We start from the raw sequence: 20,118 nt of genomic DNA, 5'->3' as shown, positions 1-20,118 counted from the left end.
TTTCCACGTGTCCTATCCCAAAGCAGAGCCTCTGCCTCGAGAGAGGCTTGTAAAGAAAGAAGTGGAGGTAATATTGGTAAAATTTACTTCATAGCACACAGAAAGAAAGACTTACAATATATATAGCGCCTTTCATGACCACCAGATGTCCCAAAGTGCATTACAACCAATGATGTACTTTTGGAGTGCAGTCACTGTTGTAATGTAGGAAACGCAGCAGCCAATTTGCGCACAGCAAGCTCCCACAAACAGCAATGTGATAATGACCAGATAATCTGTTTCTTTTTGTTATATTGATTGAGGGACCTCGGTTTAACGTCTCAGCCGAAAGATGGCACCTCCGACAGTGCGGTGCTCCCTCAGCACTGCATTGGAGTGTGAGCTTAGATTTTTGTAGCCAAGTCCCTGGAGTGGGACTTGAACCCACAACCTTCTGACTCAGAGGCAAGAGTGTGTGACCCACTGAGCTGCAGCAGAAGTCTCCCCACACATCGCCCGCATGTGAAAGCAGGAAGGGTGCTAATTCCAACAGCTCATTTAAGACCCTGCCTTGGAAGACTCCCAGTACTGAGGCGAAGTCCAAAATGAACTGGCACTTTGTCATTTCAGGCAGTATCCAACTTTCGACTCTGCTTTGCACGTTGTTAAATCAGCCGCCGGCAATTTCATAAGTGTTATGTATGCATGCCTACAATGTTATGATGTACTGTAACACTGAACGTACCTTCACCCTGTGTACACCTTACCTGTACACCAGAGGGTGCTGCTGCTGGAGACCGAAGGTTCACCTGCACACTGCAGATAACCCAGTATAAAAGGGAGCTCACCTCTTGGTGTCCTCACTCGAGGAGCTGCATTAAAGGACTACAGTCTTAAGTACCATACCCCTGCCTCGTGGAGTCATTAACAGTGCCTACATATAATAGGATGTTATAATAAGATCCTCCACAAGTCGAGTGGTTATTTGCTAGCCGGTTGTACTGCGATCTTTGGTACGTTTCGGACAAGGTGGGGATGGGGCTGATGGCACCAGGAAGTTACGCAGGGGCTGCTTCCATCCAGGCCCCGCTGCAAGCACTCCCTGCGATGTTTTCCTCACTGTCTCTGAGCCTTGCATTATTCACTCGTGTTCAGTCTGAGTGGCTGCCTAATTATGTGTGCATCCAGCATGCTAATGAGTGCCTTGAGCAGCGCTGCTCACATTGCCCATGATTGGACAGGAGTCCCGCCCAGCACTATAAACGGCCATTAAAGGGAAAGTGGTTCAAGCTCCAATTTAAAAGAATGAATAGATTACCAATGTACCTACTTCAATTTTGCGGTGCATGTTGGTGCATTAATTTAATCATTTATGTTTCTGCTAATGTTTAGGTTATGAATGTACTTTTTGCAACTAATATTTGATGCTCTTTTCCGTTGGTTTCCAGGTCAGATCATGGAGAGAATGCTTATCAAGTGAGAGAAGGCGCAGAATCACTATTGCCCCAATAACACAGAGAAACTGACAGTACAGATCTGGGCTCAATTTTCCCCAAACATTTTTTTGGCGTACTTGAAGAGTTACGCCCGATTTTTTGGGGGGGCCTAAGTACGTCAAAAACAAAGTCTTAAGTTTCCCCGTTGGAGTTCTTCAGTTTGGCGCGGCCTAACCCGACCTTTAGTTTTGGGGGTGGAGCCTTGATCTGTGCCAAAAAGATCGGGTTGCCATGGTAACCAGGGACACAATGTGAGCTGAGGCAGCAAAGTGTAGCATACAGCCAGCTCCCAACACGTTAAAAGAATTGAAAAACACATAGCAGCAACTTACCTCCAACCCCGCCCAAAGGGTTTGCTGGTCCGGTCCCATTCTCGGTCCCCATTCTTCCGGTCCCCCTCTCCCTCACTCTCTGTCTCTCTCTCTCTCTCTATATATATATTATATATATATCTGTCTCTCTCTCTCACTCTCTGTCTGTGTGTGAACCAGGGACCTAGAATGGGACACTGTGGTTTATCAACTTAGGCCAAAAAAAGCAGCCTGCTCCAAAAATAACGGCGCAAATCACTGGGGAAAATGGAGCCCCGAAACTCTCTCCCAAGAGATCTGTGCAACAACCAGATGTTTACGGAAGACGGGATCTGTATCGTGTCATATAGAAACTTAGGAACAGGAGTCCACCATTCAGACCCTTGAGCCTGCTCCGCCATTTAATTAGATCATGACTGATCTGCGACCTAACTCCGTATATCCGCCTTTGCCCAGATCCCTTAATACCTTTGGTTAACAAAAAGCTATTACTCTCCGATTTAAAATTAACAATTGATCTGGCATCAATTGTCATTTGCGGAAGAGAGTTCCAAACGGATTACACTGGGACCAGCTCAACTGCATTTAATATTTTTCCCCCTTCTGCTGCAGAAATAGGAGGTAGCACCTCTATTGCTGACTCTGTACTATGTCTTGCTATCTATGTGTGTAGAAGTTTTTCCTAATTTCACTCTAGAAAAGTCTGGCTCTAATTTTTAGATTCTGCCCCCTAGTCCTAGAATCTCCAACTAGCAGACATAGTTTCTCTCTAGCTACCCTATCTGTTTCCCTTAATATCTTGAAAACTTCGATCAGATCACCTCTTAAACTTCTAAATTCTAGGATATACAATCCTAATTTGTGTAATCTCTCCTTGTATGACTGAGCCTCCACAGCCCTCTGGGGCAGAGAATTCCAAAGATTCAGCCATCATCATAGGCAGTCCCTCGGAATCGAGGAAGACTTGCTTCCACTCCCAAAATGAGTTCTCTGGTGGCTGAACAGTCCAATATGAGAGCCACAGACCCTGTCACAGGTGGGACAGACATTCGTCGAGGGAAGAGGTGGGTGGGACTGGTTTGCCGCACGCTCCTTCCGCTGTCTGCTCTTGACCTCTTCACGCTCTTTGCGTTGAGAATCGAAGAGCTCAATGCCCTCCCAGATGCACTTTCTCCGCCTCGGGCGGTCTTCGGCCAGGGTCTCCCAGGTGTCAGTGGTGATGTCGCACTTTACCAGGGAGGCTTCTGCTGTTCACCTTTGGCTCGTTTACCATGAAGGAGCTCCGCATAAAGCATTTGCTTAGGGAGTCTCGTATCTGGCATGAACTATGTGGCCTGCCCAGCGAAGCTGATTGAGTGTGGTAAATGCTTCAATACTGGGGATGTTGGCCTGGACGAGGACACTGATGTAGGTGCGCCTGTCCTCCCAGGGGATTTGCAGGATCTTGCGGAGACATCGTTGGTGATATATCTCCAGCGACTTGAGGTGCCTTCGATACATCGTCCATGCCTCAGATCCATACAGGAGGGCGGGTATTACTACAGCACTGTAGACCATGAGCATGGTGGTAGATTTGAGGGCCAGGTCTTCACACACTCTTTTCCTCAGATGGCCGAAGGCTGCACTGGCACCCTGGAGGCGATGTTGAATCTCCGCATCAATGTCTGCCTTTGAGTGAAGAAGTGTCTCCTCATCTCAGTCCTAAATGGCTGACCCCTTATTCTGAGAGTGTGTGACCCCTGGTTCTAGACTCCCCAGCCAGGGGGACACATTCTCCCTGCTTCTACCCTGTCAAGCCCTGTAAGAATTTTGTACGTTTCAGTGATATCACCTCTCATTCTTCTCGACTCTAACACAGATTGCAGGTGGGAGGCCAAATCTAGACCCCTCATGATTTTGAACACCTCTGTCAAATATCAAAAATCACACGTATGTGAATCTTGCACCACTCACAACCACGAGACAGCTTGAAAGTTAAACTATTCACTGTGGTAGAGGATTACACCAGGACCAACTCAACTGCATTTAATATTTTTCCCCCTTCTGCTGCAGAAATAGAAGGTAGCACCTCCATTGCTGATTCTGTACTATGCCTTGCTATCTTTGTCAAACGGTATCAGTTGTGCCAGTAGATATAGCAAGAAGAAAAGGAAGTGTTATTGTGACTGGAAATATCCCTCATGCACCATATGGTTTGGCTTCCCACCTGCAATCGGTGTGATCCTCAATCTCCATTTGAGAAAGTGTTGTGTAGTCAGAAGGAGTGGATTGTCAGAATATCTAAATTTATTTTCGTGGCTTGTACTCTATTTTGTTGATAGTAATTTAAGAACATAACGAAGCCCAGCGTGAGAAAAAGGCCCATCTGGCTCGCATCATCCAGTGTCCATGTATAAATGTTCTATTATAAAAAGACTTGCATTTATATAGCGCCTTTCACAACCCCCGGACGTCTCAAAGCACTTTACAGCCAATGAAGTACTTTTGGAGTGTAGTCACTGTAGTAATGTGGGAAATGCGGCAGCCAATTTGCACACAGCAAGCTCCCACAAACAGCAATGCGATAATGCCCAGATAATCTGTTTTTTTTTTTGTTATTTTGATTGAGGGATAAATATTGGTCCAGGACATAAGAACATAAGAACATAAGAATTAGGAACAGGAGTAGGCCATCCAGCCCCTCGAGCCTGCTCCGCCATTCAATAAGATCATGGCTGATCTGGTCGTGGACTCAGCTCCACTTACCCGCCCTCTCCCCGTAACCCTTAATTCCCTTATTGGTTAAAAATCTATCTATCTGTGACTTGAACACATTCAATGAGCTAGCCTCAACTGCTTCCTTGGGCAGAGAATTCCACAGATTCACAACCCTCTGGGAGAAGAAATTCCTTCTCAACTTGGTTTTAAATTGGCTCCTCCGTATTTTGAGGCTGTGCCCCCTAGTTCTAGTCTGCCCTACCAGTGGAAACAATCTCTCTGCCTCTATCTTGTCTATCCCTTTCATGATTTTAAATGCTTCCATAAGATCACCCCTCATCCTTCTGAACTCCAACGAGTAAAGACCCAGTCTACTCAATCTATCATCATAAGGTAACCCCCTCATTTCTGGAATCAGCCTAGTGAATCATCTCTGTACCCCTTCCAAAGCTAGTATATCCTTCCTTAAGTAAGGTGACCAAAACTGCACGCAGTACTCCAGGTGCGGCCTTACCAATACCTTATACAGTTGCAGCAGGACCTCCCTGCTTTTGTACTCCATCCCTCTCACAATGAAGGCCAACATTCCATTCGCCTTCCTGATTACCTGCTGCACCTGCAAACTAACCTTTTGGGATTCATGCACAAGGACCCCCAGGTCCCTCTGCACCTCAGCATGTTGTAATTTCTCCCCATTCAAATAATATTCCCTTTTACTGTTTTTTTTCCCAAGGTGGATGACCTCACACTTTCCGACATTGTATTCCATCTGCCAAAACTTAGCCCATTCGCTTAACCTATCCTTGCAGCCTCTCTGAGTCCTCCACACAACCCGCTTTCCCACTAATCTTTGTGTCATCTGCAAATTTTGTTGCACTACACTCTGTCCCCTCTTCCAGGTCATCTATGTATATTGTAAACAATTGTGGTCCCAGCACTGATCCCTGTGGCACACCACTAACCACCGATTTCCAACCCGAAAAGGACCCATTTATCCCGACTCTCTGCTTTCTGTTCGCCAGCCAATTCTCTATCCATGCTAATACATTTCCTCTGACTCCGCGTGCCTCTATCTTCTGCAGTAACCTTTTGTGTGGCACCTTATCGAATGCCTTTTGGAAATCTAAATACACCACATCCATCAGTACACCTCTATCCACCATGCTCGTTATATCCTCAAAGAATTCCAGTAAGTTAGTTAAACATGATTTCCCCTTCATGAATCCATGTTGCGTCTGCTTGATTGCACTATTCCTATCTAGATGTCCCGCTATTTCTTCCTTAATGATAGTTTCAAGCATTTTCCCCACTACAGATGTTAAACTAACCGGCCTATAGTTACCTGCCTTTTGCCTGCCCCCTTCTTTAAACAGAGGCGTTACATTAGCTGCTTTCCAATCCGCTGGTACCTTCCCAGAGTCCAGAGAATTTTGGTAGATTATAACGAATGCATCTGCTATAACTTCCGCCATCTCTTTTCATACCCTGGGATGCATTTCATCAGGACCAGGGGACTTGTCTACCTTGAGTCCCATTAGCCTGTCCAGCACTACCCCCCTAGTGATAGTGATTGTTTCAAGGTCCTCCCTTCCCACATTCCTGTGGCCTGCAATTTTTGGCATGGTTTTTGTGTCTTCCATTGTGAAGACCGAAGCAAAATAATTGTTTAAGGTCTCAGCTATTTCCACATTTCCCATTATTAAATCCCCCTTCTCATCTACTAAGGGACCAACATTTACTTTAGTCACTCTTTTCCGTTTTATATATCTGTAAAAGCTTTTACTATCTGTTTTTATGTTTTGCGCAAGTTTACCTTCGTAATCTATCTTCCCTTTCTTTATTGCTTTTTTAGTCATTCTTTGCTGTTGCTTAAAATTTTCCCAATCCTCTAGTTTCCCACTAACCTTGGCCACCTTATACGCATTGGTCTTTAATTTGATACTCTCATTTATTTCCTTGGTTATCCATGGCTGGTTATCCCTTCTCTTGCCGCCCTTCTTTTTCACTGGAATATATTTTTGTTGCGCACTATGAAAGACCTCCTTAAAAGTCCTTCACTGTTCCTCAATTGTGCCACCGTTTAGTCTTTGTTTCCAGTCTACTTTAGCCAACTCTGCCCTCATCCCACTGTAGTCCCCTTTGTTTAAGCATAGTACGCTCGTTTCTGACACAACTTCCTCACCCTCAATCTGTATTACAAATTCAACCATACTGTGATCACTCATTCCGAGAGGATCTTTTACGAGGAGATAATTTATTTTTCCTGTCTCATTACACAGGACCAGATCTAAGATAGCTTGCTCCCTTGTAGGTTCTGTTACATACTGTTCTAAGAAACAATCCCGTATGCATTCTATGAATTCCTCCTCCAGGCTACCCCATGCGATTTGATTTGACCAATCGATATGTAGGTTAAAATCCCCCATGACTACTGCCGTTCCTTTTTCACATGCCTCCATTATTCCCTTGATTATGGCCCGCCCCACCGTGAAGTTATTATTTGGGGGCCTATAAACTACGCCGACCAGTGACTTTTTCCCCTTACTATCTCTAATCTCCACCCACAATGATTCAACATTTTGTTCATTGGAGCCAATATCATCCCTCACAACTGCCCTGATATCATCTTTTATTAACAGAGCTACCCCACCTCCTTTCCCTTCTTGTCTATCTTTCTGAATCGTCAGATACCCCTGTATGTTTAATTCCCAGTCTTGGCCACCCTGCAACCATGTTTCTGTAATGGCCACCAAATCATACCCATTTGTAATGATTTGTGCCGTCAACTCATTTACTTTATTTCGAATGCTGCGTGCATTTAGGTAGAGTGTATTCATCCTAGTTTTTAAACTATGATTTTTAGTTTTGACCCCTCCTGCAGCCCCTTTATATTCAGTGGCCCCTTTTGTTTCTTGCCTTGGGTTTCTCTGCCCTCCACTTTTACTCATCTCCTTTCTGTCTTTTGTTTTTGTCTCCTTTTTGTTTCCCTCTGTCTCCCTGCATTGGTTCCCATCCCCCTGCCATATTAGTTGAACTCCTCCCCAACAGCACTAGCAAACACTCCCCCGAGGACATTGGTTCCGGTCCTGCCCAGGTGCAGACCGTCCGGTTTGTACTGGTCCCACCTCCCCCAGAACCTGTTCCAATGCCCCAGGAATTTAAATCCCTCCCTGCTGCATCACTGCTCAAGCCACGTATTCATCTGTGCTATCCTACGATTCCTACTCTGACTAGCACATGGCACTGGTAGCAATCCCGAGATTACTACTTTTGAAGTCCTACTTTTTAATTTAGCTCCTAGCTCCTTAAATTCATCTCGTAGGACCTCATCCCTTTTTTTACCTATGTCGTTGGTACCAATGTGCACCACGACAACTGGCTGTTTTCCCTTCCTTTTTAGAATGTCCTGCACCCGCTCGGAGACATCCTTGACCCTTGCACCAGGGAGGCAACATACCATCCTGGAGTCTCGGTTGCGGCCGCAGAAACACCTATCTATTCCCCTTATGATTGAATCCCCTATCACTATCGCTCTCCCACTCTTTTTCCTGCCCTCCTGTGCAACAGAGCCAGCCACGGTACCATGAACTTGCCTGCTGCTGCCCTCCCCTGATGAGTCATCCCCTTCAACAGCACTCAAAGCAGTGTATCTGTTTTGCAGGGGGATGACCACAGGGGACCCCTGCACTACCTTCCTTGCACTACTCTTCCTGCTGGTCTTCCATTCTCTAGCTAGCTGTGGATCCTTCTCCTGCGGTAAGACCAACTCGCTACACGTGCCACTCACGTCATTCTCAGCATCGTGGATGCTCCAGAGTGAATCCACTCTCAGCTCCAATTCCACAATGCGGACCATCAGGAGCTGGAGGCGGATACACTTCCTGCACACGTAGTCGTCAGGGACACCGGAAGTGTCCCTGAGTTCCCACATGGTACAGGAGGAGCATAACACATGACCGAGCTCTCCTGCCATGCCTTAACCCTTCGATACCCTTAAATTGGCACAACAATGTTACAGTTTACTTACTGATATAAAAAAGAAAAAGAATCACCAATCACCAACCCCCTTGGCTGTGACGTCACCTTTTCATTCCTTTCTCCTTCTTTTTTGCCTTCTCTCCCCGCTGTAGCTGCACCGGTACGCCTTTTATAGGCTGCTCCCGCCTCTCACCAATTGCCGCTTGGGGGATAACTCCCCTGCTCTTCTTTGAAATAGGAATCTTTTCCATCCACTTGAGAAAGCAGGCAGGGCCTCGGTTGAACAGCTCATCTGAAAGATGGCATTTCCGACAGTGCAGCACTCCCTCAGCACTGCAGTGGTGTGTCAGCCTAGATTTTTTTGTGCTCAAGAACCTGGAATGGGACTTGAACCCACAACCTTCTGACTCAGAGGCGAGAGTGCTCCCCACTGAGCCACAGCTGACACCGTGGTTTACTTACGGCTAACGCCTATTGATCGCCAACTTTTGGGGCAAACGTATTTCCTTCCCTACCCTCCATGAAAAGAATCAAAGTTATATTATCATCTCCATTACCCTCCTTTTCCTCAGGCATTGCTCCTGCTCCCTTTCTAAAGGTCTCAACTGACCTCAAAGCAGCTATCTTCTCTGCAACGATCTTTTTTTAATTGAATGTCCCTCTCTTGTGCTTTCTGAGGTTCATATGCGTTTCGTCTTTCAGGTTACCTGCACCCTTCCTGCATCGTCTACTGTGTTACAACAACAACTTGTATTTATATGGCGCCTTCAACGTAGTAAAACATCCCAAGCCCCTTCACAGGAGTGTTATAATACAAAATAATCTGACACTGAGCCACACAAGGAGATATTAGGGCAGGTGACCAAAAGCTTGGTCAAAGAGATAGGTTTTAAGGAGCGTCTTAGAGTTAGAGAGAGGGAGAGAGGTTAAGTATCAAGATTCATGGCGGCATTTTAACTCTTGAGGTGGGAAATTGCACAAGTTGGCCAGATGTGATGGACCCTGCAGTGGTATCTTAAAGGGGAGGGCTATTGGCATCGGGAATAAAAAGGACATAGAAACAGTAGGCAATGGACGTGCACCAATTTACATTTATACAGCGCCTTTAATTTAGTGAAACACCCCAAGGCGCATAACCGTAGCAGGAGCTACGTTAAATTTGAAAGGCTCTAAGAAGCAGAAGTCACGAGAGACCGCCATTAAAATGCCTCCCAAACCTCCATCCGCCGTTCTCTTACTGCGGGTGAGGATCCCTTTAATTAGCACTCGACCACACTCGACCAGCTCCACTGGGCAGGCCACATTGTCCACATGCCCGACACAAGACTCCCAAAGCAAGCGCTCTACTCGGAACTCTGACACGGCAAGCGAGCCTCAGGTGGGCAGAGGAAATATTTCAAGGACACCCTCAAAGCGCAACATCCCCACCGACACCTGGGAATCCCTGGCACAAGACCGCCCTAAGTGGAGGAAGAGCATCTGGGAGGGCGCTGAGCACCTCGAGTCTCGTCGTCGAGAGCATGCAGGAACCACGCGTAGGCAGCGGAACGAGCGTGCGGCAAACGAGACTCCCCACCCACCCCTTCCCTCAACCACTGTCTGCCCCGCCTGTGACAGAGACTGTAATTCCCGTATTGGACTGGAGAGTCACCGGAGAATTCACTTTTAGAACAAAGAACATAAGAACATAAGAAATAGGAGCAGGAGTAGGCCATACGGCCCCTCGAGCCTGCTCCGCCATTCAATAAGATCATGGCTGATCTGATCATGGACTCAACTCCACTTCCCTGCCCACTCCCCATAACCCCTTATCCCCTTATCGATTAAGAAACTGTCTATTTCTGTGTTAAATTTATTCAATGTCCTAGCTTCCAAAGCTCTCTGAGGCAGCGAATTCCACAGATTTACAACCCTCTGAGAGAAGAAATTTCTCCTCATCTCTGTTTTAAATGGGCGGCCCCTTATTCTCAGATCATGCCCTCTAGTTCTAGTCTCCCCCATCAGTGGACACATCCTCTCAACATCCACCCTGTCAAACCCCCTCATAATCTTATATGTCTCGATAAGATCACCTCTCATTCTTCTGAATTCCAATGAGTAGAGGCCCAACTTACTCAACCTTTTCTCATAAGGCAACCCCCTCATCCCCGGAATCAACCTAGTGAACCTTCTCTGAACTGCCTCCAAAGCAAGTATATCCTTTCGTAAATATGGAAACCAAAACTGCACGCCAGGTGTGGCCTCACCAATACCTTGTATAGCTGTAGCAAGACTTCCCTGCTTTTATACTCCATCCCCTTTGCAATAAAGATCAAGATTCCATTGGCCTTCCTGATCACTTGCCTTACCTGCATGCTATCCTCTTGTGTTTCATGCACAAGTACCCCAGGTCCTGCTGTACTGTGGCACTTTGCAATCTTTCTCTCTTTAAATAATAACTTGCTCTTTTTCTGCCAAAGTGCATGACCTCACACTTTCCAATATTATACTCCATCTGCCAAATGTTTGCCCACTCACTTAGCCTGTCTCTGTCCATTTACAGATTTTTTGTGTTCCCACTCATTGCTTTTCCTCCCATCTTTGTATCGTCAGCAAACTTGGCTACGTTACACTTAGTCCCTTCTTCCAAGTCGTCAATATAGATCGTAAATAGTTGGGGTCCCAGCACTGATCCCTGCGGCACCCCACTAGTTACTGGTTGCCAACCAGAGAATGAACCATTTATCCCGACTCTCTGTTCTCTGTTAGTTAGCCAATCCTCTATCCATGCTAATATATTACCCCCAATCCCGTGAACTTTTATCTTGTGCAGTAACCTTTTATGTGGCACCTTGTCAAATGCCTTCTGGAAGCCCAAATACACCACATCCACTGGTTCCCCTTTAGAGTGGAAGCAAGTCTTCCTCGATTTTGAGAGACTGCCTATGATGAATTATCACTCAAAATGGCTGCCTCCCGAGTTGTACTGCCCATGGGTTGGGGCTGGGAACAGGAGCTGGCGTGAGTCAGACAGGCCAAGACAAAAATGACATTGCGATGTGAACTGAATCATTTGTCTCTAAATTGCATTTGTATCTGGCGTGTCTCATGCATTAGCAACACGGTGGCAGAATAGGCGCCCATTTTGATCTTTTCTATATAACTACATTGCCACAGTTTTAAGTACAGTAATCAGCCAAATCGAGTTGCTGCAGCACTTTGAAGATAGCACGTCACATGCACAGAACAGATAAAACAACTTGTGCCATTGATGCTTGGAGCCGTACGGTTAAAGGGACAGGCATATTTGAAGTCGTCAAAATTGGGAATTATTTCAAAACAAACATATTTCACACCTGCCCTCCTTCAATACAGATTGATTCAGCTCGGATATTTAGCCCAGCCCATTGTGCATTCTATATTCATTCAGCACAATGTAGAACCACGTCAAATCCACAGCGCAGAAACAGGCCATTCGGCCCAACTAGTCTATGCTGATTTTTACGAGCCTCTTGACACCCTAATCACCTCTTCCCACCATAACCCCGTATCCCTCTATTGCCTTCTCCCTCATTAAAGCCTCCCCTTAACTGCATCAATACTATCTGCTTCAACCACTCCGTGTAGCAGCAAGTTTCATACTCTCACTGCTCTGTGCAAAGAATTTACTCCCAAATGCTTTATTGATCTATTAGTGGCGATCACATGTATGCTCCCCTGTTCTGGACTCACCCACAAGAGGAAACAGTTTCTCCACAGCCATTCTATCAAACTAATTTTATAAAGACTCAGATCTTCTCTTTGTCTTCTCTATGCCAGAGAAAGGAGACCTCCACTGTTCAATCTTTCCTGAGAGTTACACCCCCTCAGTTCTGGTAACATCCTTGTAAATTCAAGGGTTAAGTGGGAAGATTATGTCTTCTTAAAGGGGCGTAGCTATCCACCCAAAAATTGATCACGTGAGTAACTATTTTTTGACTAATAGAGGTTTGCATTCTCCATCAGTATGTTAGTCTCCATTTTGGTCTGTCTCTCTTCATTGTCCTTACTCTCCCCCCCGAAGCAGCATTGAAACCACAATTGTAGCGGTTTTGCTTCAGACCAACTCCACAGATATATTGGCCTGGAGTTTGCGCTCAGCGCCGAGGGAACGGCGCTCATCGCTCATTGTACTTCCAGCTGCCCACAGACTTTTCATGGGCTTTTGAGCGGAAACTTACTGCCATCAGGCATCTGAAACAGCACGGTGCCCTCTACAGGGGATAAGGGGCATTTGAGAGCCGGGCAAGGAACGGTGTATCATAGAAACATAGAAATATAGAAATTAGGTGCAGAAGCAGATTATTTGGCCCTTTGAGCCTGCACCGCCATTCAATAAGATCATGGCTGATCATTCAACCTCAGTACCCCTTTCCTGCTTTCTCTCCATACCCCTTGATTCCTTTTGCCGTAAGGGCCATATCTAACTCCCCTTTGAATATAGCTAATGAACTGGCCTCAACAACTTTCTGCGGTAGAGAATTCCACAGGTTAACCACTCTCTGAGTGAAGAAGTTTCTCCTCATCTCGGTCCAAAATGGCTTACCCCTTATTCTTAGACTGTGACCCCTGGTTCTGGAACTCCCCAGCAACTCCGCTTCAACCAATCAGGTAGAAGAATCCTTACCGAGACAGGCAGAGTCTAAACCAGGAAGTGTCAGTTAGAATATTTAACTCAGTGGCAAATCATGTACACAAAATGAAATAAAGAAAGATGGGATTAAGAGAGCGATAAAAGCGACAGAAACAGTTAAAGAAACGATTTAAGTTTTACATTTTTTAAGAAATCAACAATAATAAAAATTCAAAGGAATGAGACTCCACACTTGTAAAAGTAAATTTTCAGTGCCAGAGAGGTTGTTTGGCAGTAATAAGGATTTAGCATGGAGTTAACTTACACTTACACTTGAATGGACAAGCCCTACTTTTTTCTGACGTGGTTAGTGGGTATCCAGTCAGTAAGTACAGCAACTTCACATCCTTCATTTGTTGGAATACCAAATCTCTTGGCAAGGTACTGGTGTAGCAAAGGTTGTGAAGGAGCAGGGGAAACTGCACAGCACCTCCCTGATTTACATGTCTATCTGCGCATGTGTGGATGCTAGAATTCGCTGTCTGATTTACTCATTAACAACAGTCAGTGCTGATAGCCTCAGTGTTATTCCTACCGTTAAATCTGGGCCAATGTTAATTAGGAACCTGATGAAGGTCTGCGTCTGAAATGTTAATGTTGTCCTTTCTTTACAGGTGTTGCTGAAAGATTTCAGCATTTTCTAGGTATTTTTTTTTACATTTTAAATATTACTGTCAGTGTGAAATAAAACTTGCGGATTGTAAATGCACCATAAGCCCATCTCATAGCATCAGCTGTGGCTCAGTGGGCAGCACGCTTACCTCTGAGTCAGAAGGTTGTGGGTTCAAGTCCCATTCTAGGGACTTGAGCACAAAAAATCTAGGCTGACACTCCCAGTGCAGTGCTGAGGGAGTGCTGTACTGTCAGAGGTGCCGCCTTTCGGATGAGACCCGAGGCCCCATCTGCCGTCTCGAATGGACGTAAAACATCCCAGGGCACTCATTCAAAGAAGAGCAGGGGAGTTATCCCCAGTGTCCTGCCAATATCTATCCTTCAATCAACATAGCAAAAAATCCAGATTATCTGGTCATTATCACATTGCAGTTTGTGGGAGCTTACTGTGCGCAAATTGGCTGCTGTGTTTCCCACATTACAACCGTGACTACACTCCAAAAGTACTTCATTGGCTGTAAAGTGTTTTGAGACTTCCAGGGGTTGTGAAAGGTGCTATATAAATAAAAGTCTCTCCCAACACACCCTCTTTGGAAGCAACACTTGTTTCCTGGAGACTGATGAGGTTTTCAGGACATATCTCTTTACGAAAATAAAAATGTTTGATAAAAGAGTTGACAACTCTGTTTTATGGGGTGGATTTAAGTGTCAGGAAAGGCAATGCACTTTAAACGGAGACGCAGATGGATCGTAGAGTGCAGAGCCACAGGTCATTAAAGGTGGCAGGGCAAATAGATAATGCCATAAAACAGCAACAGAATCCTTAACTTTGTATCAAGAGGCATAGAATACAAGCGCAAAAATATACTGCAAAGGCAAGATCATAACCTTTGCCCCTATTTTTTCATATGGAAGCTGTTGATGATACCATCATTCCCATTTACACCTCTTCCAGACCCACCTTTTGTTTCTTTACTTGTCCCATTACCATCTCCTTTTGCTTTGTACTATCATAGCTTTTGTCATTTAATCTCTCCTGCCTTCCACCCTATCGCACACCTTCCCTTTTGTTCTTTCATAAGAACATAAGAAATAGGAGCAGGAGTAGGCCATACGGCCCCTCGAACCTGCTCTGCCATTCAATACGATCATGGCTGATCCGATCATGGACTCAGCTCCACTTCCTTGCCCACTCCCCTTATCCCCTTATCATTTAAGAAACTGTCTATTTCTGTCTTAAATTTATTCAATGTCCCAGCTTCCACAGCTCTCTGAGGCAATGAATTCCACAGATCCACAACCCTCTGAGAGAAGAAATTTCTCCTCATCTGAGTTTTAAATGGGCGGCCCCTTATTCTAAGATCATGCCCCCTAATTCTAGTCTCCCCCATCAGTGGAAACATCCTCTCTGCATCCACATTGTCAAGCCGCCTCATAATTTTATATGTTTCGATAAGATCACCTCTCATTTGTTCTGAATTTCAATGAGTAGAGGCCTAACCTACTCAACCTTTCCTCATAAGTCAACGCCCACCTCTCTGGAATCAACCTAGTGAACCTTCTCTGAACTGCCTCCAAAGCAAGTATATCCTTTCGTAAATATGGAATACTGCATGCAGTTTTCCAGGTGTGGCCTCACCAATACCCTGTACAACTGTAGCAAGACTTCCCTGCTTTTATACTCCATCTCCTTTGCAATAAAGGCCAAGATTCCATTGGCCTTCCTGATCACTTGCTGTACCTGCATACTATCCTTTTGTGTTTCATGCACAAGTACCCCCAGGTCCCGCTGTACTGCAGCACTTTGCAATCCTTCTCCATTTAAGTAATAACTTGCTCTTTGATTTTTTTCTGCCAAAGTGCATGACCTCACACTTTTCAACATTATACTCCATCTGCCAAATTTTTGCCCACTCACTTAGCCTGTCTATGTCCTTTTTGCAGATTTTTTGTGTCCTCCTCAGACATTGCTTTTCCTCCCATCTTTATATCGTCGGCAAACTTGGCTACGTTACACTCGCCTCCCCTCCTCCCTTTTCTGCACCTGCTTAAAACCTCAAACTTCTGACGAAAGGGCCTCGGTTTAATGTCTCATCCCGAAAGACGGCTACTCCAATAGTGCAGAACTCCCGCGGCACTGCACTAAAGTGTCAGCCTAGATGTATGTGCTCAAGTCCCTGGAGTGGGACCTGAACCCACAACCTTCTGACTCAGAGGTGGGTGTGCTACCTGCTGAGCCACAGTTGACACAGATCAAGGTCAGTCGTGGAGCTCAATGGTTATATTGCATGGGTCAGGGGTGGGGTTCCTGTCCAGTATCATCTCTGTTGCCTCTACAAAATATATTTACATCAATATATTCACATATATTTATATATTTTTTTATATATACACAAAATGTATTCATGAGAATAGCATTGGGGAACTCGCTATCAGAAGAAATAGCTGAGGCAAATATCTTAGATGTATTTATGAAGCTAGATAAACACACAAGGGAGAAATGAACAGAAGGATAAGCTGACAAGAGTTAGATGAAGTAGAGTGAGAGGGTGAGATAAAGAAGGTTCACCAGATTGATTCCTGGGATGGCAGGACTGACATATGAAGAAAGACTAGATTGACTAGGCTTATAGTCACTGGAATTTAGAAGAATAATAGGGGACCTCATAGAAACATATTAAATTCTGACGGGATTGGACAGGTTAGATAAAGGAAGAATGTTCCCAATGTTGGGGAAGTCCAGAACCAGGGGTCACAGTCTAAGGATAAGGGGTAAGCCATTTAGGACCAAGATGAGGAGGAACTTCTTTACTCAGAGAATTGTGAACCTGTGGAATTCTCTACCACAGAAAGTTGTTGACGCCAGTTCGTTAGATATATTCAAGAGGGAGTTAGATGTGGCCCTTGGGGCTAAAGGGATCAAGGGACATGGAGAGAAAGCAGGAATGGGGTACTGAAGTTGCATGATCAGCCATGATCATATTGAATGGTGGTGCAGGCTCGAAGGGCTGAATGGCCTACTCCTTCACCTACTTTCTATGTTTCTATGTTTCTAGGAGGCTCGTGTGGAGCATAAACAAATGGCCTAATTCTGTACTATTAATAATTCTATCTCATAGTGCCGGGGCCATTGGAGGGAGCAGCGTGCGGCGGTATACCACTGCAGGGAGCAGCGCGTACTGCTGCAGGAGGGCGACGGCTGCGAAGCCAGGTCGCTGATTGAAGTGCGGGCAGGCACAGCAGGAGGGGCGAAGGAGCGGCAAGAGTTTGTCAGTGGAAGTGACTGGGGCCCAGGAGAGGCGTGAGTTCGGGGTCCAGAAGAGCCGAGGGCTCAGGGGCAGCACGGGCCCAGCCCACACTGCGATATATGTGCGCACTAGGTCCGTGCAGCAGAGCTGGTCTCCAGTCGTCTTGGTTAATCCTTGCCACTGGACCAAAATCTAGCTCTGTCAAGCCCGTATGTGGCTGATGTGCAACGGCCACCACAATTATTAAAAATCCAGTCACAGGCTTTTTCCACCCTTCAAGATGTAGTTCGGGACCTGGAATATTAGGTCCTTCAATGAACTTATCCCTTTTTGGTCTGGAAGCAAGTCATCCTCGTTTCGAGGGACCGCCTATAATGATGATGATGAATTCTATCTCATGGTGCCTACCACGCACAACTTCCCGCACTGACCCATCTCCTTGCCTCGTACACGACAAGGAAAACCAACAAAAGATAGAGGGGAAAATACTTTCCTGGAAGAGACCATGACTCCAAAAAACGGATAACACGTGAGGCCGAAGTATCTCAGGATGCCAGATTACAGTGTTGGATTGCAGTGTGATACCTTGCACCGAAATATCTCAATTTTTCCACAACATTTGAAACGAAGGCAGTAAGCAGCCAGATAAGTAGTAAAGCCACATTTACAGCCAGTGTTAGCAACAGGTCGGGTGCTGTTTCACTGACACACAATAACATTCCTGCTGACAGGTTAGCAACCTGACATCATTAACGTGTCCTTAAAATGCAGAACTAATTTATCATTGGTTATACGACTGGAAGAAATATTAGAAGAATATTTCAAACGAACCAACTCGCATTCCTACAGGACATCCCAAAGCGCTTCACAGCCAATAAAGTGCTTTTGAAGTGTTGTTTTGTAAGGAAGCACAACAGCCAAACTGCGCACAGCAAGCTCCCACAAACAGTAATGAAACAACGACCAGATCATCTCTTTTAGTGGTGTTGGTCCAGGGATAAATATTGGCCAAGACACCGGGGAGACCTCCCCTGCATTTCTTCTCCCAGTGCGGCAGGATTCTTTACGTCCATCTGTAAGGGCAGGCGGGGCCTAGGTTTAACGATTGGGGCTTGAACCCACGACCTTCTGAGACAGAGGCTTCTGATATTCAGAAAGAAAGAAAGACTTGCATTTCTATAGCGCCATGGTCCAGAACTTAAAGAAGGGTAACTTTGAAGGTATGAGGCATGAATTGGCTAAGATAGATTGGCTAATGATACTTAAGGGGTTGACTGTGGATGGGCAATGGCAGACATTTAGAGACCGCATGGATGAATTACAACAATTGTACATTCCTGTCTGGCGTAAAAATAAAAAAGGGAAGGTGGCTCAACCGTGGCTATCTAGGGAAATCAGGGATAGTATTAAAGCCAAGGAAATGGCATACAAATTGGCCAGAAATAGCAGCGAACCTGGGGACTGGGAGAAATTTAGAACTCAGCAGAGGAGGACAAAGAGTTTGATTAGGGCAGGGAAAATGGAGTACGAGAAGAAGCTTGCAGGGAACATTAAGGCGGATTGCAAAAGTTTCTATAGGTATGTAAAGAGAAAAAGGTTAGTAAAGACAAACGTAGGTCCCCTGCAGTCAGAATCAGGGGAAGTCATAACGGGGAACAAAGAAATGGCAGACCAATTGAACAAATACTTTGGTTCAGTATTCACTAAGGAGGACACAAACAACCTTCCGGATATAAAAGTGGTCAGAGGGTCTATTAAGGAGGAGGAACTGAGGGAAATCTTTATTAGTCGGGAAATTGTGTTGGGGAAATTGATGGGATTGAAGGCCGATAAATCCCCAGGGCCTGATGGACTGCATCCCAGAGTACTTAAGGAGGTGGCCTTGGAAATAGCGGATGCATTGACAGTCATTTTCCAACATTCCATTGACTCTGGATCAGTTCCTATCGAGTGGAGGGTAGCCAATGTAACCCCACTTTTTAAAAAAGGAGGGAGAGAAAGCAGGGAATTATAGACCGGTCAGCCTGACCTCAGTAGTGGGTAAAATGATGGAATCAATTATTAAGGATGTCATAGCAGCGCATTTGGAAAATGGTGACATGATAGGTCCAAGTCAGCATGGATTTGTGAAAGGGAGATCATGCTTGACAAATCTTCTGGAATTTTTTGAGGATGTTTCCAATAAAGTGGACAAAGGAGTACCAATTGATGTGGTATATTTGGACTTTCAGAAGGCTTTCGACAAGGTCCCACACAGGAGATTAATGTGCAAAGTTAAAGCACATGGGATTGGGGGTAGTGTGCTGACGTGGATTGAGAACTGGTTGTCAGACAGGAAGCAAAGAGTAGGAGTAAATGGGTACTTTTCGGAATGGCAGGCAGTGACTAGTGGGGTACCGCAGGGTTCTGTGCTGGGGCCCCAGCTGTTTACATTGTACATTAATGATTTAGACGAGGGGATTAAATGTAGTATCTCCAAATTTGCGGATGACACTAAGTTGGGTGGCAGTGTGAGCTGCGAGGAGGATGCTATGAGGCTACAGAGTGACTTGGATAGGTTAGGTGAGTGGGCAAATGCGTGACAGATGAAGTATAATGTGGATAAATGTGAGGTTATCCACTTTGGTGGTAAAAACAGAGAGACAGACTATTATCTGAATGGTGACAGATTAGGAAAAGGGAAGGTGCAACGAGACCTGGGTGTCATGGTACATCAGTCATTGAAGGTTGGCATGCAGGTACAGCAGGCGGTTAAGAAAGCAAATGGCATGTTGGCCTTCATAGCGAGGGGATTTGAGTACAGGGGCAGGGAGGTGTTGCTACAGTTGTACAGGGCCTTGGTGAGGCCACACCTGGAGTATTGTGTACAGTTTTGGTCTCCTAACTTGAGGAAGGACATTCTTGCTATTGAGGGAGTGCAGCGAAGATTCACCAGACTGATTCCCGGGATGGTGGGACTGACCTATCAAGAAAGACTGGATCAACTGGGCTTGTATTCACTGGAGTTCAGAAGAGTGAGAGGGGACCTCATAGAAACGTTTAAAATTCTGACGGGTTTGGACAGGTTGGATGCAGGAAGAATGTTCCCAATGTTGGGGAAGTCCAGAACCAGGGGTCACAGTCTAAGGATAAGGGGTAAGCCATTT

At 45.5% G+C, this 20,118-nt stretch overlaps 1 protein-coding gene across 50 annotated transcripts in view; it reads right to left on the bottom strand.

Annotated features, from left to right (window-relative positions):
* Positions 1 to 20,118, bottom strand: part of LOC139233716 (CUGBP Elav-like family member 4) — an 831,346-nt gene that overhangs the window by 197,731 nt on the left and 613,497 nt on the right. Inside the window, exon 4 of one of the 50 annotated variants that reach the window (XM_070864137.1) lies at positions 886 to 891. The exons of the other annotated variants lie outside the window; for them this stretch is intronic. Within the exon in view, the coding sequence (XP_070720238.1) occupies positions 886 to 891 (6 nt within the window). The remainder of the gene's footprint in view (positions 1 to 885; positions 892 to 20,118) is intronic. 50 annotated transcript variants of the gene reach the window in all.

This window comes from Pristiophorus japonicus, chromosome 21, assembly GCF_044704955.1.
Source record: "Pristiophorus japonicus isolate sPriJap1 chromosome 21, sPriJap1.hap1, whole genome shotgun sequence".
NCBI lineage: Eukaryota > Metazoa > Chordata > Chondrichthyes > Pristiophoridae > Pristiophorus > Pristiophorus japonicus.
The sequence above is the reverse complement of the archived record's forward strand: the minus strand, read 5'-3'. Positions and strand labels throughout refer to the sequence as shown.